The sequence below is a fragment of the Gambusia affinis genome, linkage group LG15, assembly GCF_019740435.1.
Source record: "Gambusia affinis linkage group LG15, SWU_Gaff_1.0, whole genome shotgun sequence".
NCBI classification, from domain to species: Eukaryota; Metazoa; Chordata; class Actinopteri; order Cyprinodontiformes; family Poeciliidae; genus Gambusia; species Gambusia affinis.
Window position 1 is genome coordinate 17,668,169 of NC_057882.1, and position 24,680 is coordinate 17,692,848.

At 39.5% G+C, this 24,680-nt stretch overlaps 2 protein-coding genes across 2 annotated transcripts; one reads left to right on the forward strand and one right to left on the reverse strand.

Moving 5' to 3' along the window:
• The first annotated feature begins 973 nt into the window (after positions 1-973).
• rps6kb1a (ribosomal protein S6 kinase b, polypeptide 1a) lies at positions 974-15,297 on the forward strand. Its single transcript, XM_044140889.1, has 15 exons — positions 974-1,210; positions 2,098-2,141; positions 4,484-4,604; positions 7,391-7,459; positions 7,582-7,729; positions 7,843-7,900; positions 8,145-8,245; positions 9,372-9,462; positions 9,550-9,640; positions 9,762-9,869; positions 10,538-10,600; positions 10,683-10,760; positions 10,997-11,104; positions 12,633-12,745; positions 13,530-15,297. The coding sequence occupies exons 1-15, from the start codon at positions 1,139-1,141 to the stop codon at positions 13,792-13,794; spliced, it is 1,530 nt and encodes a 509-aa protein (XP_043996824.1). The 5' UTR covers positions 974-1,138; the 3' UTR covers positions 13,795-15,297.
• A 408-nt stretch (positions 15,298-15,705) lies between these two features.
• Positions 15,706-19,732, reverse strand: rnft1 (ring finger protein, transmembrane 1). Its single transcript, XM_044140890.1, has 9 exons — positions 19,520-19,732; positions 18,717-19,195; positions 18,561-18,637; positions 18,364-18,464; positions 17,967-18,120; positions 17,715-17,873; positions 17,507-17,572; positions 17,278-17,379; positions 15,706-16,460 (listed from the first exon to the last, which is right to left on the reverse strand). The coding sequence occupies exons 1-9, from the start codon at positions 19,543-19,545 to the stop codon at positions 16,326-16,328; spliced, it is 1,299 nt and encodes a 432-aa protein (XP_043996825.1). The 5' UTR covers positions 19,546-19,732; the 3' UTR covers positions 15,706-16,325.
• Positions 19,733-24,680: the final 4,948 nt, after the last annotated feature.

Genomic DNA, 24,680 nt, shown 5'->3' on the forward strand with positions numbered 1-24,680 from the left:
GGTCTTCAACTTCAACTATTGCCCTAAGAGACTCTTTGGTGCCAGAGACTCACCAAGCACAATTTAGGACTGAGCTTTGACCTTTGACATATTAGGATGAAAGATTTATCTTAAAAGTAGCAGGTGGGCTTCTCAGCCTCCAGAAAAAAAAAACATTCTGGTTTCTAAGCTATAAACATAAAGGGACATTTTATATTGTGTTTATTTTCTAAAGCTGTGGGAGAACAGGTGCTGTTTTAATAGAGATTCCTCAAGCAATATGTAACATGTAATAATAATAAAATTTTTAAGCAATGTATTTAAATCAGGTTGATCTGGTTGCCTAATACAGAATTAAATGCAAAAACTAAAATTGGAATATTGTATTGTATTTGTAATAAAGACTTGGTTGAACTGCATCTCCTCTGTCTCAAGGTTGTCGGTTTCTTAAGGACTCTTACATGTCCAATACCGTTCCTGACCACTAGAGGGAGCAACCAACATTGGTTTTCAGAAAATTCAAGCAAGTTCGTGGACAAATTGGCATGTAAAAGGGTTATTTGCATTACTCAGTAATGTAGGGTGCTGAAGAAAAAAGTGCTGTAGACATGTCCAGGCATTTTGCGCATAGAAATAATGGAAACAACAGAAAAAAAAAAATCCTTCACTGCTGCCATCTTCTGGTAGGACCAATATGATATGATACACTTCATGTTTCTTTTTTAAAATAAATAAATAAATAAATAAATAAATAAATAAATAAATAAATAAATAAATAAATAAATAAATAAATGTATTATAAATAAATAAATGTGGTTAAAAAAATAATGAAACGTTTAATTGTTTACGACTTTGAAATGAAAACACCTAATTGGATGTCTAAAAATATGCATATATATATATATATATTTGGTTTATGACAGAATAATTACTTTTTGACATAAGGTTAAAATATTAGCACAATTTCATTTTGCGAAGTGAATGAATTTTGATCGGCGCGGAGTACAGTAGCGTAGCGCCGCCGCTCTGTGTTGTTTTGGTTAGCTCCGGCTAGCTTCATGCTTTTCGCTGTAGCCGGTTGTTGCGGTGATGGCTCTCCCATGAGGTGGGAGAGCGGGACTGCTTTCTCTGATTAAACATTGACTCAAGTGTCGCTGACATGGCCGGGGTTTTCGACATAGACTTGGATCAACCGGATGAGAATGTCTCTGACGACGAACTTGAGGATGGGGTGAGTTTATTGCTGTGCCCGCCGTTTGCTAGCTAACTAACTAGCACTTGGCAGCTTTGCGGCCTGTATTGCTAATCTCAATTCCACGGCTTCCATTATCGGACATTTTATTACCCGCCCTTTCCCTCTTAAGTTGTGGTTATGTTTAGACTTTTATAACATAATGCTGTGACAGAATTACAGGCATATTCGAACCACGTCCTGTGTCTGAAAGGTTAAGGCTTTCATCGATATTGAATGTAGGCACTAGATATGAGCCGAACCCTGCGGTTAGTTTAGCTCAGTAAAATACACAATAAAGTTGTACATAAATTCTCAGTAAATAATTAATAAGGAGCTTATACTAGATCGAATAAACTGAAATTCAAATTCGTGATATTGCAAAACAACATAAGTGTTTCTCATAAAACACGAATACTTGTCCGACAATAGAGTTACCTGCGGTTTGACGCTTTATATTAGCGTCTCTCACCGCTACGTGTATTACCATGTAAATGGGCGTTAGATAAAGTTCAAGCCCTTTGACGTATTTTCCTCGAAATGTAGTTTATTTTGTAAATAATTTTACGAAATTAGTTATTACTATAATGAGTAACACTAGCATCTCATTATGCTAACAAGTCTGTTCAAAATCTCTGCAGCGTTAGCTAGTTTCCCTTCCACTTTTTACTTCAGCGTCATGTTAGAAACCCCCCTTTTTGTTTTTGTTTTAAATCCAACTAATTATGTATGGATTTTATTTGTTATTAATACGAACTGCGTTTTTTTTAAACGTGCTCGGAAATTACTCTGTATTCATATCGTTAAACATTAGCTTCAAGTTAGCATGCACATTGGCTTTAATGTTTGTTTACGTTGTTGTGTTGTGTTGCCGCTTTTGCTTTCAGACCCAGCATGGTGAATACATGGACCAATGCAGCAGCTTTGAATTGTAAGTAATGATTCACTGCATCCTGACTGATTTGGTCAGCTGTCTGGAACGTAGTAGCTACACTTTTAACACTGACCTACCCATATAGTGGAGTTAAGCTCAATTTATTAATATAATATTTTTATATTGATCATTATCAGCTCAAATTACTTTTTTAAAATAAATTTATCTAATGGCTGAATGCACTAAATGTCTCTGAGAAAGTCTGGAACATTTCCAGCAGTAACATTAACAGCTAAAACACCATCAGAGGCTTCTTTTGTATTGGTGTTCCGAAGAATTTCTTGGATCATGTTATTGAATAATTAACTAGCAGGAAAACTTCAGCTTTGTGGTTTTCTGTAATAATCTGTGCACAATCCTGATAGAAAGCATCATATAGTTGTTTAAGCTGCAGCTGAAGCTCCCAGTCTCTTGCAATTTAATAGAATCAAACTGAGTTGGATTCAGTTCAGATTATTTATATTGCACCGATTACTCCACATGTCCTTTCAGGGAGCTTTGCAAACATCTGCAATTTTTATGCAGTTATAGAAGCCCTTTGAAGAAAACTCTTTGGTTTTCTGCTGTCTCTCACCGTCAACTGAAAGATCCCAGTGAATAGGCTGTTGCATTGTGGGATGCAATAGAGTAAAAAGAAAATAAAAGTAAAAAATGGTGCCACGTTCTTTATTATTATTATTTTGTAAAGCATAAAGCCATACAAAACATTCAAGACGGCTCTCTCAATCATTCACTGTTCTTCTCAGAGAATTTTACCTGAAATATTACCCAGAAACACACTGATATATTCATTTCTCCATATTTCCTCCTAGCTCAGAACTCTGAAACCCGGTGTCTCAGTGAGGGACCTGCATAAATAAAAGTTAAATGATTACTGATTACATATCAGTACTAGGGAGGCAAGTTATCGATTAAAGAGTTAATCTAATTGACTGACTCAAGGATTAATTGATATATGACTATTTTCTTAAAAACCTGAGCTATATCTTGAATCGTGGTCAATCGTCTTATATTTACATGAAGGGCAAAAAGTTTCATTACAGTAAATAAAAAAAAAGTTAATCATATTTTACCCATTTTTGTCATTTGTGTCAAATACTGACTGAATAAACAGAAAATTGTGGTTTTCTCACAAGATTAAACTTTCGCATATTTATAAAATATAACTCAGAAAGACACAAGTTTGCTGAAGCTAAAAATAGAAGATGAAATGTGTGAAATACTAAATACCCCAGACTTCATCGCCTTCGAGGCTCATTAATCATTTCTCATTGAGAGGTTGATGCTGCTCCGTCATGCAGCGCGACTGAATGAGCGTCATTAAAGCAAAACCTAAGAAACTTGTCTAGTTTTGAAATAAATATAAATAAATCTAAAAATATTTCAAAACCGAACCGGATAAAGTGCATTTTACATGCCACCCCGAACTTTATTTGGTTCTTTTTACCGTCCTGATAAGTTCACCATCTTTAATTCTGGCTCCGCTCAACGATGACCAGCGGCGCCCTCTGCTGGATGGCGGGCAAACCACAACACTAAAAGAACGTCTAAACGGACGTTATTAGTTTGATTGGAACTAATTTTAATCTCGTAAACCATTAATTGACAGTTAATTGTAAGTCGATTAATTGTTTGCATCCCTAGTGCTGATATATGCTTTCTAGAAACGCATGTTGAAGCTGTTCCGTTTTCCACTGGGCTTCATCTCCTCATCTCATCAAGCAGCAGGAATGCTAAAACAAATTATCCTTCAGAGAAGAAAACATTGCTGGCTTTTATGAGTTAAAAGCAGTAAAGCTGTTCCTTTCACAACTATTAAAACATCCTAATTAAACACCAACTGTTTAATAAGGTCAAGCATTTTAAAAAACTTTACATTTTTCTTTTTTTGCACCTCTTGGTGTTTTCTGGTACTTTTTACAGACATGTCTGAATAAAGCAGCGAGGAACATTAACCACTCTTACTTTAACAGACTGATCAACAGTTTAATGCTTTAATATTGTTTCCATGTCTTGAAATGCTTTTCAGACCTTTCAGTAGGCTAGCAACGGTTCTGGTTAAGCATATAAAAGAAAACAAACACACACACAAGTCATTTTGTTGTTTTTCACTCCAAAACAAAAATAAGAAAACGTGTGGGAGTGAAAATTTTAGCTGTACCCACTCACCTCATTTAGTCAGCTTTTGTTTTTGTGTCTCTCTCTCTTTTTTTTTTTTTTTTTTTTTTACAAATTGGAAAAGTTTTGCTCATGTTTGATTCTTTGTAAGGATTAGACATGAATCCAGGCAAAAAGTACTGCCTGGTAACTTCTTGTTGTTTTCAATTTTTGTTTTCCAGCAACATGGATGGGTGTGAAAAGTTTGAGATCTCAGAGAACAGCGTAAACAAGGGAACGGAGCAGATCGGACCGGAATGCTTTGAGCTGCTGAAGGTTTTGGGAAAAGGTGGCTATGGAAAGGTAAGGCTTCATATTTTCTGTTCTTGTACCTCGATCTTTTCCTTTTGATCGATTACTTTGACATTTTTGAGTCGATCACAGTGAGGTTCGGTTGTTTTCCTCTCCTTTTCAAGCTTTTGCTGAAATAGAGAACACGACAGTAGTCCAGAGTGATGCCAGCCGGTCGGGGATTTTTATACCAAAGGGGTTTGTTACAGGAAATGTCAGCACAGTTTTACATTGTCATTGTTATTTATCAACTCTCCAGTTCCACTACGTCAATATTTATGTTTGTGGTTAAAAGAAAAAACAAAAGGTTTGGACTCTGAACCATCGGATCTCATATTCATTACTTTGCAAAAGCATAAATAGCTTCTGAATTTTTACACATTTTGTCATATTGAAACCACTTGTTTTTTTTTTTTTGTTTTTTTTTTTTTTTGCAAATTCTGAATTGAAAATTGTTTTTAGGCCCTTTTACTGGGATCTTGCCATAAAAAACACCATCCCTACTACAAAGACATTGTGGTGGCAGCATCATGCTCTGGGGGTAGTTTTGAATGGTTTGAGTTAGAGACAAGACAACTGGAAGAAAAGTGACAGATGCTGCAGAAGACCTTTGATTGCAGAGGGAGAATATTCTCTCACCATGTTAATAACCGTAAACATGCAACTACAGCTACAGTTAGTTGGTTTAAACAGAATGGACCAGTCAAAGTCCAGAACAGAGGTATTTTTTTCTATTTGTTTAGAAAAATCTGCAAACATTTCAACTTGTTTTTGCAGTTCAAAGTGCTTTACTCCATTAAAAACATACATTAATCGATTATGAAACAAGCAGTAAATAATACATTTTGTCAAATGTCATCAGCAAATCCAGTTATTATGACTCAAAGACGGTTGTAAACTGGTGGGGTTGTTTTTAGACTTGATTTAAAGAACGTCAATGTTTCGGCAGGCTTGCAGTTTTCTGGAAGTCCAGATATGTGGAGCACAGAAACCCGAGTGCTGCCACACATTTCAGATATTTTTGGTGGAGCAAAAAATAAATAAAATTACATTGCACATTGATGTGCTCTTTTTTTGTTTGTTATTGTTGTTGTTGAACATCACAGAATATCTTGCGATTGTAACATAACATGTGTGAAAGTCGAAGTAGCAGGAATATATACATGGAAGTTACCGGAAGGCTCCTCTGCTGCTGCAAATGCTTTTGGCGTAGCGACGGCGCCCTGTTGTTACGCCAATCCTGAAAGCGGTGAGCCATGTCCTCATTGGTTTATTTTTGTAATAGCGAGGGATGGGTCTTAATCATCACAGGAAGTGGAAAAAACGTGAAAGTCAGAGCAGTTACTTGTTGCTGACTTCGATGAATCGTTCTGCTTAACAGCAGATTCCGACGTCATTTCAAGTGGAAATCCCCCCAGTTTGTCTGGAGTATGTCTAATTACTCTCTAACCTCGAATTATTATCTAATCGTCGTGTCTACTTCTGGTAAATAAACTTGAAGTCATTGCTGTGGCTGGAAACGTTGTTGTTGTTGTTGTTGTCGTCCCCCTCCACCCCCTGCTCAGGTCGGCCCTCACAGCCAGCGCAGATACCAGCCAGATGCGTTAAATAAACTACCTGTGTTCTCGTTGCGATGACTGCATAGTTTATTACTGGGACGTGGCTCATTATTAACCGCAGCTCCCATCAGCCACAGCTATTACGTCAGCAGGAAACATTGTTTACAGCTGGCAGGTCCTAGAAATACCTGGTATGTAATTGCTGGTTGTGTTTTTAAATAATTGTGGTGAATCTGGTGGAGATGCCTCAAGGGCGAAACACTGCCGCTTGACACGCGCCGCAGCAGTAGCTTCTGTGACACTCCATTATGTTCGTCCAAGGAGCAGAATGTACGTTAATCCATTAGTTTTTATTTCTGCTCGCTCCACGCGGGACGCTGCAGTTCCAGTTTTCTCTGAAGACCGAAGGTAAAACTTTCAATATGATTGAAATCATGTAGCTCTGTTTGATATTAATGCTTTCCTGTTCTATGTTGTGATTTTAATTTGACAAGTAATTGGGTTTGCGTTTGATGAGCATGTTGTCATTCCAAATGGTGCAACTCTGCCACCTGCTGACGTAAACCAGCTCCTGCAGGTCTTTGAAATGTTACTTAAGCCTGCTGGCAAAATTAATCAATAGATTAAAGTGAGCATTGTTATGATGTATATTTCTTTTCACGGGAAATTTTGTTTGTAGAGGCGTAATCCATTTTATTTACGGTTTCAGTTGTGTGTGGTTTTTGATACTGTTTATCGTTTTTGGTTGTTGTTTTGGATATTCAAGATCTCTTCCAGTTTCAGAGTTAAACGTTCTTTACAAAATGAAAGTTTATTGCTACTTAAAAGAGCAAATTTGCATTATCATGCCATTATCAATGTCTTCCTTGAAAATGGTCTCAAAAATAACAACATGATTGTTTATTGATAAATGACTTTTGAGATGATGTGTGTTTTGTTTTCTATTTTCTACAACGTCTTTTTAGTAAGTTGTTTTATGTTTTTTACCTTTTTATTTTATTATCATCCTTATTACTATTATTGTCTCGGTTTTATCTGTCCCTAGTTGTAAACATGTTGGGGTTTTTTGTGCGTTCTAGTTGAAGCTAAAGAGATTTTACATTTAGATAGTCTCCTATATAACAGTATATTAGGCTAGAAAACCATTTTAAAGCCTTCACACACTGATGAGCTCATAGTGCTGCATTGCTGGTGTGTTTTCAGCTTCAGATTGTCGATTTTTAAATTTTTTTTTTCCAGGTCTTCCAGGTTCGCAAAGTGACGGGCGCTGCCTCTGGGAAAATCTTTGCCATGAAAGTTTTGAAGAAGGTCAGTGGATCTACTTTCTCTAATTTCCTCTCATACGTCATCAGAGGCAACCTCTAATCTGCATATGCAAAGCAAATATACAGTCAGTGGGTGATTATTCTATGCATTGTCTTCCTTCCCAGGCCATGATTGTGCGTAATGCAAAAGACACAGCTCACACCAAAGCAGAGAGGAACATTTTGGAGGAGGTGAAGCATCCCTTCATCGTGGATCTCATCTATGCCTTCCAGACTGGAGGAAAGCTCTACCTGATCCTGGAGTATCTGAGCGGTAAGCGCGGCGGATTGTAGCTCATTCTACAAACACAGGGCATAACGTGCATATCAAACATTGGGTAAGTTTATTTGTGTAATAGATGTTGAAACAGATTGTGGTGGCTGCAGGTGGAGAGCTCTTTATGCAGCTAGAAAGAGAGGGGATCTTCATGGAAGACACGGCGTGGTGAGAAAAATCTCCAGCTACTGACACTGAAAACACATTAATTAGAGGGGGGGAAACAATCCAGGTTTTTGTGATTTTAAAATGTCAGACCAAGAGAAATCATTGGAAAGGCATTTTCACGTTTGATGTGGAAAATCAGCTAAGGGATTTTAGCACCCCAGTGATTTATGCTGTCTCTGTTTTTGTAACCAGTTGCTAAAATTACGGGTTTCCGACGTTGCTAAAGTGTTTTTGCCGTTGACAGTTTCTATCTGGCGGAGATCTCCATGGCGTTGGGTCATCTGCACCAGAAAGGGATCATCTATAGAGACCTGAAGCCTGAGAACATTATGCTCAACAACAACGGTACAGACAGCTCCCTAGACCGAGGAGTGCAGTCACGGTCACACACTTTTAAAACATTTCTACGTTGTGCTGAAGACCTTTTTACGGGGTTTGAAATTAGAAGCATGGAAATATTCATCAAAGTGCCTCAAAATGTAAACGTTTGGAGTAGAAGCCGACATGTTGGATAGCAACTTCTGGTCACTGATTGTGACTTAATGCCGTGTTTGTTGCCGTGGGCGATATGGACTTCAGGTTTTATTGCAATACCGAGTTTTGCCCAGAAATTCTGCTAAGCCCACTGTTCGTGTTTTTATATGAAAAATGTTAAACAGGAAATGTGAAAATATTCCTGGGTAATTATGTTACTGGAAGACATTGACAATACATAAACACACAACTCTTGTCTTAAAAAATAAACAAAAAAACCCCCAATATAATTAAATTTAACAGATTTTTTTTCACTTACATAAAATGATAAATGGGAAACGCTCAGCCAGTGGAAATGGTAGGTTTAAAAAAAAAACAACAAATCAATATTCAAGAATTATTGACCTAAAACAAGTTCTTATATTTTGCTGAAAAGTTAGTTTTGTCTTATTTCAAGGGAACCAATATATTTGCACTCAAAAACAGGTAGAAATACGTGGTAAGATTGAATGTTTTACCATGTTCATGCACAGAATTGTTGCGCTCATCTCCACCTGCTGCCAGCTTTGAGTAAGCTCTGCGCTGGTGGCAACAACATTCCCTCTCATTCAGAGAAGATCCCGAAGTGCTCTTCACGACAGAAGGGAAGCCTGATGTCCTAAATTTTCAGAGTCTACATTTGGTGCGTTTCTTCAGAGGAAAACCACAATCCCAAAACACATCTGGTCCAGTTTGCTATCAGATTGAAAACATTGTGTGTTATCCCCAGAAAAGCTCCCGGCGCAAGTTAGCAAAACACGCCATTTGCGTCTCTGCCAAAACCTTTTGACCATGACCGTGCGCTTTCTTATATCTGACTTTGATATTTGAATCACGTGAGGAACCTGATTCGAATCAGTTGTGAGTGCACTAAACTCAGAGGCCTCCGCACTTTAACGATTCATTGATCACGTGGCGTCTAGGTGGCTTCTGAAGCAAATCTTCTTCTGCTTTGCAGGACATGTGAAGCTGACAGACTTCGGTCTGTGCAAAGAGTCCATCCACGACGGAACGTACACCCACACTTTCTGTGGAACCATCGAGTACATGTACGGTAGTCTGTTGTCCTGCAGTCCCTGTGGATTCATTTGAGCTGCTGATGTTGAGGCGTGCGAACGATGTCCTTCCTTCCTCAGGGCTCCGGAGATCCTCACGAGGAACGGGCACAACCGCGCTGTGGACTGGTGGAGTCTCGGAGCGCTCATGTACGACATGCTGACTGGAGCAGTAAGTCTGTACCGATCTCCTTTATTTTGTTGGTATTTTTTGTTTGTTTTTCATAGCTCAACTCTTGAGGTAACAGATCCAAGAAGAAAGGATCAGTTTCTGACCAACCTTTCTCTGTCAGCCGCCGTTTACAGGTGAAAACAGGAAGAAGACGATTGACAAAATCCTAAAATGCAAACTCAGCCTTCCACCTTACCTCACACATGACGCCAGGGACCTCCTGAAAAAGGTGAGCTGCTCAAAGCCTCGCTAGAACTGATGATTATCTTAGCAGTCGATTAATCTGTTGGCTATTCTGTCGATTAATCGGATAAAAAAAAAATTCCACCGATTTTTCATTTTACCACTGGAGACATTTTTTTTATACGATGTTAGAAATACATGAAAAGATGCAAATAAATAATTAAATTAGTTTTCTAATAACACAATATTCCTTTAGTAAATCTGATCTGAGTGAAGGAAAAACAAAGGTGTTTATATTTTAAAAGCAAAATATATTTATCTTTGTGCAGTTTTGGCTTTTTGTTTTGAATAGTCTTTTTTTAACTCTGTATACTCAAGTTAACGATTAATTGATTACTAAATTACTTGACAATTATTTCAACAGCAGATTAATCTCGATTAATCAGTTTAATCGTGATTAACTTGGTTGGGATGAAATGATTAATCTGATTAATCATGATTAATCGTTTCATCCCCACCAGAATGCTTCCGCCTGGTGGGGATGAAACTCCACCACAGGTCTGAAAAAGACGATTTGATTATCCACACCTGGCAAATTTATCAATGACAGGGGGGGCGGGGGGTTAATTCTGGGAAAACTGTGGAAATAAAAACATAAAAATGTGTAACGAAGCTGGAAAACTCCCTCTCCTACCTGCTTTTTTTTTTTCTCAGCTGCTGAGACGAAGTGCCTCATCACGACTAGGCGGTGGAGCCGGTGACTCCGCTGATGTCCAGGTAAACGCATCCATCTGCATCCTGAAGGTTGAAATACTTCGCCTGTGGCGTGTCTGAAGGGAGAAATGACGTTTCCTTCCAGGATCACTCGTTCTTCCGGTTTATAAACTGGGACGATCTCCTCGCTCGCAAAGTAGAACCTCCCTTCAAACCATTTCTGGTGAGACTTTTGTTTTTTTGTTTTTTTTACTTTCTTTCCATTTTACTGATAACAGTTTTGCTAGTAGAAGCCTTACAGACATTTCTACAAATAATGTCCCAGTTTTGTGACACTACAAGATCAACCTAGCTCTCATAGGATTTCATTTCTCTCCGACATCCACTCGCTGTTTCGTAGAAATCAATGATGACCCCTTTTAACTGCGCGGTGATTAACAGTTTGGCTTCTCCTGGCAGCAATCAGCTGACGATGTCAGCCAGTTTGACTCCAAGTTCACCAGCCAGACTCCAGTGGACAGCCCCGACGACTCCACGCTCAGCGAAAGCGCTAATCAAGTCTTCCTGGTGAGTTCGAAGTGCCAGACGGAGATGGTCTTATTTTCTCTCTTTTTTAATAAAAAAAATTCTTATCTCAGAGTGATCTTAGCACGCAGAGGGCCGCCATTTTGTTTGACAAACGACTTTGAAATCAAATCAACTCCACCGATAAATCGGCCCCAATTTTCCTTAAGTTTGGGAGAATGGTGATCAGACAATCTCTGTTGCATATGAAGCTATTTTTTGCTGTGACAGGGAACTGACAGCCAAGCATAACCTCTGACTTCTGGATGTGCGCGGTTAACAATACCCCTGAGTGTCTGCGCATCCTTAAAGTCTTACATCTATGTAGCAAAAGTTAAGGTTTTGACATGTCTGAAATTTATTTTAAAATGTTAGTTGACCTGCAAGGCATTAATCAAAGGTCTTAAATTTTGTCTTGGCATTGCTTTTTAAAACTGAATATTCTTTCTTTTTCTTTGGTTTTTTTTCTCAGGACTTTTCTGTCATGCAAAAATTTTAAGTTGCACTCAGGCATCTTCGCTGTGTTTGCTAACATACCCTTGTTAGCTAACTAGCTTTTCCTTTTGCATCTGTCACGAGTTGGCTGGATAGACAATGTTTGTTCATTTCTGTTGAGGTACAGGTCTTAAATTCCAATCATACGGGTCTTAAAAAGTCTTAAATGTGATTTAGTGAAACTAGCAGATACGCTGTGGTCACCCCACTGTTGCCAGCTTATTAACTTATATATTTAGCAACTTTTTAAGACAAAAATAATCTGAATTGGTAAGTCAAGCTTTTTAAAGATCATCAATGGACCACAAAAGTGCATTTGGGTAGAGAAATGGTTTCCTCCAAAGAAAAGCACACAGCTATTATAACATGTAGGAATAAGACCGATTGGTTCTTCTGTCAGGACAGGTCAAGCTTAAAACTGTCTAACTCATGTCAATAATAACCTTCTTGGTGGATCTCTAGCAAAAAGAAAAAAACGTTATTGCCACTTAAATATCAAATGGCTTATACTTTATTGATGTATAGGCCATGTAGTCATTGTTGGGTTTGTTCAAAACGCAACACGATGCCTCCTGGCCCTTTCAGCTCCCTGATGGCACCGTCATACAAGGAGATTTGCTGGATGCTGTTGACCAATCTCCCACTTAAAAATTCTTGTTTCATTCCTAAATCTTGAACTTAATGTCCCTGATTTCAAGTATAAATCCCAAACTGTCTGCGATTTGGTTTGCAGGTATTCTGCAAGTAAACTTAGAAAAGAAAAAGAGAGCAGTTTTGTCCCTCCTGTTTCTTTTTCACCGATCATTGTCTTACGAGAACCGGTTAATGCCTCCCATGTGTTTTACACACACAGACACCCCCGCCTTCCCTCCCCAGTTTTCCTGGAAGCTTCTCGCCCTCTTCCACCACATTGCATGTCATGGTTTACTCAATTTCATTGCTCATCATCAGCTGTGGGTTGTTTTTGGAAATCTGGTCTTTGAAGAGGTGGGACTCAGATGTCTGTCTTGTTTGTTGTCCCTCTCCTCTGCTGCAGGGTTTCACGTACGTAGCTCCATCTGTGCTTGAAAACCTTAAGGAGAAATTCTCCTTCGAGCCAAAGGTCCGCTCCCCGCGGAAGTTCCCTGGAAGCCCAAGGACACCTGTGAGGTAACCATGCTGTTTTTGTCTCGGGTTTTGTTGAATCACAAGTTTTTCCAAAACAAGTCTCCCCCTCGTTGATGACTCATTTGCTGACCTTGTAAATGTAGCTCGCTGGGCCTTGCTGGAGCTGTGGTCAGAGCATAGTTAAGTAGTATGTTTGCTCTGAGTCTGTAGATTCTCAGATTTCCAATCATTGGCTTTTCTAAAGTTGCTCAATTAGCTGATTCTGTTTTGGATCTTAGGTCTGCAAAACCCTCAATATGAATCACTTTGTCCTTTCTCGTCATCCAGCTTTATCCATCAAAGTCTCAGGTTCTGTGTTGCTTTCAGAGCAGACTGTTGAGATAGCAGAACCAAAGGGGGCGGAGCTTACAGCCTCAGTGTTTCCTTCATTTTGTTCTTTTAATGAAAGCGTCTGCTCTCTGTATCAGATTGTTTATATGCTAATTATGCTAGTGACGATGTGTTTCTAAGACAAAGTGTTAAGGCCAGACTAAGAATTTATTTACTTTTTAAATTATGAGAACAAAGTCAATATTATGAAGAAAGAAAAGTCGTTTTAATGAGAAATAAAGCTTCGATTCAGTTATCAAGTCTTTGTGTTTTGTTTTGTTTTTGTAAATAGGCTCGGCAATTTTGGTTGTTTGAAAATCCCGCTACTGATAATATTTTAATGAAACCGATACCAAAATTGTGGCGCTGGTTTAATGATATCCACAAAGCTAACACTGACCACCTTCACCACATTCTCCAGCCAGTCACATTTGTCACTTCTCCTGTGGTTCCACAGTCCGGTGAAGTTTGCCGGAGGGGACTGCTGGCCCCGCGGGCCCCCGCTGACCGACACTCCGGCCCTGCTCTCCCTCAGCAGCTCTATGGACCAACCCATGGAGGTCTCCACGCCGGAGCAAATGGACACGAGCAGCGGCTTCATCACAGAGACCTCCGCTCCCCTTCCCATCAGGCATCCCTCCGGCCTCCACGCAGGGTCCTACAAAAAGCAGGCGTACCCCTTGAACTCCCGGCGGCCAGAGCACCTGCGAATGAACCTATGACACTCGGCTTACCTGTGAACTCCTCTCCTTTTTGCTATTTTTTTTTTCCATTTTATTTTATTTTAGATAGTTTCAGAAACTTTTTGACTGACCACGATGACGCGGATCACCAGCTCTTCCAGCAGCGCCTTCTCCACTGGCGGTGGTCTCGGTTGAACTCGGCCGGCATTATATGATTTTACTGGTGCTCTTTTAACTGCGGATCTGCACAGTTTTTTTCCTACGGTGTTCCTTTTTCTAGGACAGAGTTTATTTCTCCCTTAACGCGCCGTTTTCAGGCGATTTAAAAACATGCTTTGGGATCACGTATTTAGTCGATAAACCTATCAGACGGACCAATCATCAAATTCCTGTTGTTTTTGGGTCAGAGTGGGTAGCTGCTTGACGGTAAAAATTTTTTTATTTATTTATTTTTTTCAATAAAGCATCTATATAAAGATTTCCATTCCCAGTCATGACCAAACGCTGGGGCTGCTTCTCGCAGTGTAACTGGAATGTTTGCCGCTGGGGTTTTCTGCAGAAGCGGCTTTGTTTTGAATGTAAACGATCCAGAAATCTGTCTCCTTCGTCTCTTCCTCTTCCTCCATGTAATGATTCCTGATACTGTAATCCAGTGCGGCGTCATCGTTTTGTGCAGAAACAGGTTTTCAGTGTTAAAGGGAGAATTTTTTTTATTTATTTTTTTTAAATTTATTTTTGGAAGCTGTGTTGTACAAACTGGAGTTAAGCCATTTGACCCCCTTCTTATGTAAAACTGACCGCATGGGTGGCAGATTCCCCATCTCTCGCAGTCCAAACACTTGGGAATTTCCTAAACGGGCCAAACGCACTGTTCCAATTAGCCTGCTGTTGTTGTTTCTGGGAACTTTTGGAAAACAACTGAAGAATCACAGCGTTATCAACATTGAATGTTTTGTCCATATTTTATATGTATATTTTTTTTATCATACCGACACTGTTATACTTTTTTTTTTTTATTATTATTATTTTCATCATTGATGTTTTTGTAAGCAGTGATCAAGGCTGTAACAATAGATTAGTGTTTGACTGAACTGACTTTTTTTTTTTATTTTTTTACATAGATTCCTGTACTCCAATCAGTCACTCCTCATAGTTTACTTTTAATTTATTTCTATTGCCATTTTGCTTCCACTGCATTATGCACTCTATGCAAAATGATGTATTTATAATGTAGTATTAAGAGCTACAGAATGTCGGGGTCTTTTTCTCACAGTAATGATGTACAGTGTAATTTTTCTTTCCGCTTAACTCATCTTTTAACCTCTGATGGAGCTAGTTTTTATTTAATATTGGCAGTATTTATTTTGTGAAACATTACTACATCCACAAGGGATATTTACAGAAAAGTAGTTTTTTCTAAGACTGTTTTATTGCAGATATAAACCAATGGGAGTGGCATTGTGCCTTTAAGTTGCAGTGTACATGATTGATGTAAATGGGATTAGCTTCTGGATTAGGCTGGGATTGATCCCCAACTTTCACTCTTTTAACAGATGTGCACTTCTTTGCTTTTCAACATTGGTGCAGGACGTTCTGACTGGAACGATTCTGAAGCACCTTCCACATCTCGTCCGCAAATCTTGGAATGGCGACATGTATCATGTACATAACGGAATCGTAATAAAAACAGTGGTTTGTAAATCCTGGTGGCTCGATGGATTGCTTGGCCTGAACAGCGGAGGGAGACGGCAATAAAGTTTTCCACTTATTTTGTAGTGTGGAAATCTGTACAAATTGGAAAACAATTTTGAGGGGAAAATAAACTAAACTGGATGTGGTTGGATGAGTTTTCGTGGCCTTGAATACTTTTGCTCCATCAGAACGGAGCAAAAGCTGTTGGTCAGCGGAAATCCTCCAACAAACCGACACGTCAAATTTGCACAAAGAAAATCAAATGTAAATCTTTATTCAGATAATTGATGAATAAAAGGGAAGTTATTTTAATACATAAAATAGAGCCCAATCTTTGGTCTTTACAAAAAGACAGTGAAGTCACCCCTATAGAAAAATAATTTATGTGAAAATCAATCTCAAAGTTTAAATCAGACATGAAAAAAGCACACCAAGATCTTTGCCCAGAGGTTTGCCTTGTTTTACATTTATCAGTTCACCAGAGCTGGATGAAAAAAAAAAAGTGTATTTGTTCAGAGTTTTAAATACTTGATGTGATTCTTTTACTATCCTGTGTCATAAACTATTCCAGCACAATCAAATCCGACACCTGGAAGGTTTATTTTGCCATAAAAGGTGAAAAAAAGTGACTACTACTCAAAAGGAAACTGAAAGGAAATATATAAAAAAAAATAATACTTCAGGACGCACGTCAGATTTCTCTGGAAGAAGAGATGAACGGGTAGAAAACGACGCCACCTTCAGGAAGCCTCGTCCACCGAATAACGTGTGTACAACAAACGCTGGTGAGGTTCGAAAGGGAAAAAGAAAAGCCAGATTACGGAAAAATGAATACCGCTGTCCCACATGCACACACTTGTTGGTCTGTGCCTGGTGAATCAATAAATCTGCAGGTGAGGAGAAGTCGCTCCGTCCCTCCACTTGTACACGTTGTCTGTGATGACGGTGCGGCAGAGCGGGCAGCTCTTCTCCCGGTTAAACCACAGAGCGATGCACTTGTCACAGAATATGTGCTGCGCAGAAGAAGAAGAAAAGCAGGTTAGCAACTTCGACATTTGCAGCACTCCGGCAACTTGCTGCATGCGTTTTGCCGCAATAACAAACATTTACTAAAATGTGTGATGGTTTGGTTTTAGGATAATTATTAACAGATTCTTGCGTTAATTTGGTTTTGAGAACTTTACATAAATAGTAACTTTATCCAATGGAGATATTAGTTCTCATGTTATTTTATGTTATATCATAATTTGATACACCAATATTGAGTGATCCAAGTCATAAAAAGTATTTAAAAACTTTATTTCTGCTGATGCAGAATGAAAGAAGTGATACCCAGTTTTTATTAGGGATGCATCGATCCACTTTTTTCACTTCTGACAGATACCGATATCTGAGGTTCATTAAGTTTAAGTTGACTTAAAACATTTCCTTTTTTAAACACAGATGTAAATGAGTTAGACATTTATTTGATAACTCTGCACCAGTACAGCACATGTAGATACACCAATAGCTTCACAAGCTTGGTCAAACATGTAAAAATACCTGGAACAAACCTTTCAAATTCTTCGGAAAGTGAAATTAGGAATTTTAAATTTAATGTAAAATAAATATAGCATGACATCACTCAGAGCACAAAGCACAGAAGTAGACTGAACAGATCTGCTCTTATGAATCGGGCACATCGTCACCAATACCTGATCTTGAATGTTTTTCAATATCAGGACCAGACATAAATAGCGAATCGGTGCATCTCTAGTTTTTATACATCTGAATGACCCGACAGCTACCGATTCTGTCTGCATTAAGCCAACTTGTGTTGTTTTCTTTTACCTGGCAGATGAGAACCCGAGGGTCTCTGTATTCTCCTTGGCAGATGGGACACACGTCTCCAGCCTCACTGCACTGAGCTCGTGTTGCTGCAGAGCCTGTATGCTGGAGCAGCGTTAAAAATATAACAAAAAATATGTGTGAGCAGCGCGCGCACACACACACACATACATCTGTTTGGAAGCCCTGGTTGTTACCGCTTCGATGAAGAGAGAAGGCGTTTAGCACTGACCTCGCCTGCTAGAAATATCCTCACAGTTTTCAGTAAAGATGTCCGCTGGTTGTACAACCCTAAAAGCTAAAAACGGGAAATGTTCAATGTAACAGAAATCTAGACTTTGCTTCAATTTCAAAAAGAAAAAGAAAAACTTTATTTAGGGTTACATCAAAAACCAGTGAGGAAAATAGTCACGATACGCAGCATAAATCTAGAGACCCACCTTCAGTACGAGGTAGAATAAAGCCAACAGGACCCCAGTTGTGAGCCCAGAGACCCCGTCAGACTCCTGGTAGCTAACCAGGTAGCGGAACCACAGTGGAACAGGCGCTGTAGCTTGGTGCACTTGACCCAGTTCCTCAGTCAGCATCAGCCACCGGCCCTGTACACAGAACAACCCCTCAGACACGACTGCCCAACATGAATCAGCTTTTTCTTCTCTTAAACTACAATCGAAGAAACCTGCCGCCCATACCTGGGTTCTGTAAGTAACGAGTGCTGACGGAACCAGCAGGATAAGGCACTTTATTCCCATAAAGAGGAACTTTATAATGAAGTTGGTGATCCCGACTGCCCAAAGGATCTCCCAGAAACCCAGCGGCTCGATGGTTGGACTTAAGAAGACGAGGCTGGAAGGAAGTTGATATTCGAGTTATACAACATCTGAAAAACAATACAGATCAATACTGATGGGGACTCGCCAGAGTGTCTCCTCTTAAGTTAGTCTTTCGGTTTTACGGCATAAAGGGACAATTTGCCCCTCGGGCCCATATTTTTGTGTACTATGTTTGGGAGAATATCGCAGTTTTTAACCAAATATCTCTTCCAAAAACATTTAAAAAGAAAATATGAAACAAGCGAGTAGGCCTTACGAGAAGTAAAGCGTCTCTGAGAGAAAAGCGTAGTACAGCAGGAGCGTGGAGGAGATGAGGAAGACAAGCAGCCATACGCAGTGCAGCTTCGAGTGACGATCCTGTAGGTGTACAAAGGAGGGAAATTTTCTGGGACTTTGAAAACAACATTGATGAATGTATCGTTCTGGAGCTTCTAAACTAACACTGGAGTTTACCTGAAGAAAGACTTGAGTTTGAATGTTTTTATTCACATATAAAAAAGTTGTCAGGAGGCCCACCCCAACTGCTAAACCTGGGAGAAGAAGAGAAAGCGTACCGGTTGACCTGTACTCACAATTTACACTAATATTGTTATCATAACTCGCCCTCACCCAGAACATGCTGTATGACCAGCTTAGCGCACAGTATGACGAGGAAGGGGAGACTTTTTTGGATCCAACGGAACAAGCAGCGAAGCTCGGTCAGCGAGGCACTGGGCTCGCCAGAGTCCCCGTCAGGGTCGGGTGGGTCGAGCTCAGGCTCTGAGTTAGAGTGGAGCTGCGCCCGACTGTGTCCGTGTGAGTGAGCGTGAGAGTGGGAGTGGGAGTGCGTATGGGAGTTGACCCTGGACCTCCTGGACGATGCGCCTCCATTTGAGTCTCCAGACGCCCCGGTCATGGATACCCTGACCTCGCTGCTGTCGGCGTTGGAAGCAGCAGCAGCAGCAGTAGCAGTAACTGGTGACCCAGTGAGAAGCTCTGGTTGCAGATTTAAGGATAAACCATTTCCTGCAAGAACACCCCGTTCACTTGGATTAGGCTGCATTACAGCAGGAGACTCCCTCAGTTTCAGTGGTCTTCTGGAATCACGCCTAGAAGGCAAACAGACCTGTCAGACAGTGTGTGATGTTCATGGTACTGCAGCAGAAACTTATGTAAGTCAGTATTTATATATTTATATTCTTTACTTATTTACTCAAATGTCTCGCCATGATTAATAAGACTGATTAACAAACACTGAACCAGCAAATACCCAAATAATGTTTTCAAGAGTGATTTCTATTAACGCTAGACACTAATTCAGATACTATCCACTTTAGCAGCTCGACAGTTAACACAGCTAACACTTTCCTCACCACAGCTAGCTGTTAGTAGCTAACAGCTGTTTCCCATCAGTTCATAAAGCTCCAGCTCACCTGTCATTCTGAACCCGCAGCTTCATGATAACCTTCTGGCCGCCATTTAGTACAAAACCCGGGTTTCCAAACGAAAGAAACGCAAAACTAAACGAAAACAAAAAGCAAAGCTGAGCTTCTAGCTTCTAAGCTAAGTGGTTCATGCAAGACATTTTGACGTTGAAAGCGTCACAGACTTCTTTTCTTTCTGTCTCTGTGGGTGTAAAATGTAGCAATATCACCACCTACCGCAAATGTTTTGTAACTACAACTTCAACCTTGTAACAACCGAAATGTATCAGTAGTACCACCGAGTTAAGAATGGCGTTGCTTTTATGAATTACAGATTTGTTTTAATCCACAGCCATACATTTCTGACACTATTGGAAAAATTTATTATGATTCTCTATTATGTTTAACAGAGGAATGCTGGTTATCTGCCATTTATTTTGATTAGATATCATTTTAGTTTTGATTTTCTTGCTTGAAAACAAATCACTTATGTACCACCAGTCCACAAAAAATGCTGTCACACTGGCATGTTGCAAGCCAAACAACTTCTACTCATTTCTAAAAGGATAAAAATTTGACTGGAATCGTCAACATTCCAGTCTAATTTTACTTCACCACACACAGTTTTAACTAGAAACTGATCAGTGAGCTCCAGCCTTCTCTGCATCTCATTTTTGTCAGTCCACGTTGTCTGACAGACAAACAGTTACATTGAAATTGTCAACTGACAACCAAAAAGGTGATCAGAGGCTCTCTCTATCTCTCTCTCTCTATCTCTCTATCTCTCTATCTCTCTATCTCTCTCTCTCTCTGAGTTCTGCTTTTACACACAACCATCTTGATAACAACCAACAGGTCTACCTGAGCACTCAGCCTCAGATTTGTTGTTCATGGTCTCACAAACTTTGCCCCCTGCTAGACCTAGATGTTTTGGAGCGAAACCCTTTGAAAATTCCTGGGCAACCACTGTTTACCTGTCTAAAAAAAATATAAGGAACAATTTAATGCCACAAGTATCTCAGAGAATGTTGTACTTAAAAATATATATCTTAAAGGGAAAAACACAAAGTTATATGATGCAATGGTTGAAGTGAATGAGTTATTAAGGCACAGTAGAAGTTATTCTTTGCATTTTATGTTAGGTATTAAACATCTGGTTTAAGGAGTTTATGAAATGTCTATATCAAAAGCATGTTTTTATCGTGGCTTGTCTGAATACAGAATTATTATAGTTATTTTAAAGAAGTTAAAGACTGGAATTTGTAAATATAACTCTCTTACACAAGGAAAAGAAAAGATTTTTTATTGTTATAATGAGTCAAAAGAAGCCCAAAGTTACCAAATGTCAAAAGTAGAAGTTTAATTCCAACCTCTGCAGTGAATTAAATGGGAAAACCAGATTCCCTTCAAAACTAGTATGCACCGCTCCTGGGTCCTTGGACTCTCCACACCACATTTCTCTGACTCGGATAATTACCCTAGAAATGATTCAGTGATTAAATTAACCAAAATCCTGCATTTCATTTGATTAATTGGGTTGGTGGTGGGTGTCAGTGAAAGGATTGGCTGTTTTCGACAAAATCTCACATCGGGAAAGGAAAGCTCAGAAAATCTCTCTCTTCAGGGTGGCGAAATTGGAAAGCAGTCAAGACTGCCACACCATCTTACAGGTTGCAGATGGCATGTGCAACCATGCCATATCACGTCAGGAAGAGCCAACCAACCAGTAATCAACACAAACTATAATGTCATGAGGATTTAAAATCATTCAGTTCATAATCACATCATTAAACAGAACATCACTATAAAACACCGTATTATTTGTCCAACTTGTCCTAAAAGTGATCATGTCACATTCCAAATTTGTCAGCTAGAAGAAAATGACACCCAGCCTCTGAATGGTCTTACACTGAAGTCTTTACATAAGAAAAATATTTTCCACTGTAAACACAGTGTACTAGAAGTGACCCTGCATGATGTCACAGTGTGGGGGCCCCTTATGGTATAATAAGTTGGACAAAACTCGCTTATTGATTTTAGGTGCAGAATGTCACAGACTGTGACGGAAGGATTCAAATGTAGGCAGATAGTAGGCCAATGAATAAGTCAATACAGACCAGACTGAGTTGCTAAAATAAAGACAAACAGAGGCATTATGTGCACAGTTTCCGTTTACCTCATGGTATTTAACTGCAAACACTTCCAGTTACATGTATTATCGCCAGAAAAAGTGTTTGCTACCTCTTTATGTTAGACATCAGTAAAGTAACCTCTGTTGACCAGACAATATGATTGGTGTTTTGATTGGGCTAGATAGTGAGCAACACAAATATAAAGAGTTTTTTTTTTTTTTTTACTCCAGCTGCATTTATTTGACAGTCAGTTTACAGGACAGTAGGTTAGAGAGGGGCAAAGGTCAACGGGTCGGGACTCAAACCTGTGGTGGCCATGTAGAGGACTAAGGCTTCTGTTCATGGGTCATACACTTCACCCTTGCACCACCGTTGTGTAAATCTCCATAATATTTTAAGATGACACTTTTTGTTTTAGTGAAATGATTTGTTGTGGTAACAAGCAAGATCAACAGATTACCTTCCATTGGTTAACCGTGATCCTTTAAGGCAACTTTCAGTTTCAGTGATTGTTTTTCTTCTACCTTTCCTTTACCTGGACAGATTTGGATCTGGATATCCATCATGGTGGTAAAATTAGATTAATATACTGTGGCTGTGTGAGCCGTTCCCCTGCTTTGTTCTCCTCTCAGTAATTGTGTTATTGCCCCGACAGGATTGTCAGTGAATCTGTGCTGACCCAGTCAAGACATCTTAGACGAGTCTGTGGAGGGAGGTTAACCTGACATAGAAATTGCTATCTGCCAAGACGAATGGAGCTCACCAGAGAGCAGATGAGGAGAGCCGTGACCTGACATCATTTCTGACAGATTCTGTGCATCCCCAGCCATCTTTCGCTGCTCCTCTCCAGCTGCCTCCTCTCCAGCTGCCTCCTTCTGTCGTTCTGGTCCTGCCAGACAGTCATGGAGGTGCAGTCAGCACATAAATGTCTGAGGGTGAGAATTCGTTTCATTTCAGTTCAAAAGCACATTATTTATACGCAAGGGAAGTTAAATGTTGTAACTTATATCATCCAACTATATTCTAAGGGTTGTTGTGGTTGGTGATGCTGTGGGCAGAAAGGCTCTCCAGTAGCAGTCAGTGCTGCAAAAAATCTAAAGAAACCTCTTACTGACATCACTATTGTTCACATTGCACAATATGTATATGTATAGAAAATATATATAGTAGCCCCTGATTACAGGCGTGCTCTCTAATTAAACATGGTTTATATTTTTCAAACTACGTTCCTCCTCCAGAACTGAACTGATGGGTCAGTTACTTACGTTTACTTGTTCCTTCAATTTCCAGTAGGTGGTGCTGTTTGATAAGTAATGTGCTTAAACTACAGGTTAATCAGTTCCTTGGCAGCAGAGAAGCACTACAGCAGATAATTTAACTCAGCTAATTAAAACTCAACAATAACTGGGAGTGATTTAGACCTAAGATGACAGGCTGTAAATACTGGATGCAAACACTGGATGCTTCCTTTATATAATTATAGGCGTCTGTAGCCAGTTATCACTAAACATGGAGATTTACAGCTTACCATGCAGCTGAAACACATGCAGCCATAAAGCAGACTCGGAGAGAGCAGATAGCTGCTATCTCCACAGCTCAAGCGGCGAACACCAAAGGCGAAGAAAGAAAATCATTCCGTGGTGACCTTTGTGCATCACTGCTTGTTCAAAACGCATCCCATCATCCTCCCTCTGACACAAATTTCTGCCACTGCTTTTCCCTTTCATCTTCAGACGCAGCTTTTACTTCCGTCTCCGTGAGGGATGGAAAAGAAATAAATAAAAGAACTTATTGGCGGCGACACAGTCCCTCAATTGTCAGTGTGATCGATGTGTGCAGCCTGGATGTAGGCCACTGCATTAGTCGTGGAGGCTCTTAGCCGCTCACCGTGGATACACATCACTGCTCGCATCTTGCTGCCTCTGCGGTGTAATTGTTTTGTTATTGCAGCTCAGATTGAGTCCATTTCAATGTTCACATTGCACAGACAGCTTAATGTGCATGACCTGGTTGGTTTGTTAAGTGTCACTGCAACTAGTAGAGACACTGTGGAACATCTGACCATAAACAACATAACCCAACTTATTAAAATGGTTTATTAACTTCTACTTTGACATTTAACGTGTCTGCTTTATGGAACCTATCTCCTTTAAACTGCCAATAACTCAATAAGACTCTCAGAGCCGACCAAAAGCATGAGCAAACTAAATGCACATCTTGATTGAAGGAAATCTTTTAAAGGTAACAGGACGGCTTTTTAGGAATCTTTTAACTCCCCCTATTTCCATTGTAACCTCAAGAGAAATACAAATTTGCCCCAGAAAAAGAACCCATGTAGGGAGGAAGCACTTTTTTATTTGCCTTAAACTATAAGGTGGAGTTTTCACAAATCAGAGTGAAAGCATTTTGACTTGACTGATTTTTAAAAAAATCATTTTTATCCATTGAAACGCATCTGCAGCTTGTGTCTTCTGTGAATATTTGGCTGTGATGCAGTTTACATCGGTGAAGTCTGTTTTAAGCCATCAGTGGTAACTTTAGTTTTAAAGAAATTACACGTGTTTCAGAGTGTAACCATTGTGAAATACTCTCAAGTTATACTTGAAAAGTGACCAATTAGAAATAGATACACTTGTCCATGGAGTTTGGAGGGAAGTTGTCTAAGTTTTAATCTATAATTTCTGTCCCCGAGGTTCTGCTTTAAGATTTTATTGAAAATCACTTCCATTAGGGAACATTAAGACCATTTTAAGACCATTATGAAAGGAATTTAAGACCTGCATCTCCGGAGAAATGTATGAACTCCACAGAAATGTATGAACGTTGTCCAGCCAAATGGTGAATGAAGATTCAAACTTTTTCCTGACAGAAAAGTCCTGGAAGAAAAACAATTACATAGAATATGTAGCCAACTTATTTATTTCAAAATTGATTTAGGACATTTTAAGGCCTTAATTTTAGATGCAGGAATTTGAGACTTTTAAAGGACAACCTGGTTGGAAGCATGGGATTTGCTGCTGAAACCCCCGAAGGGAGTT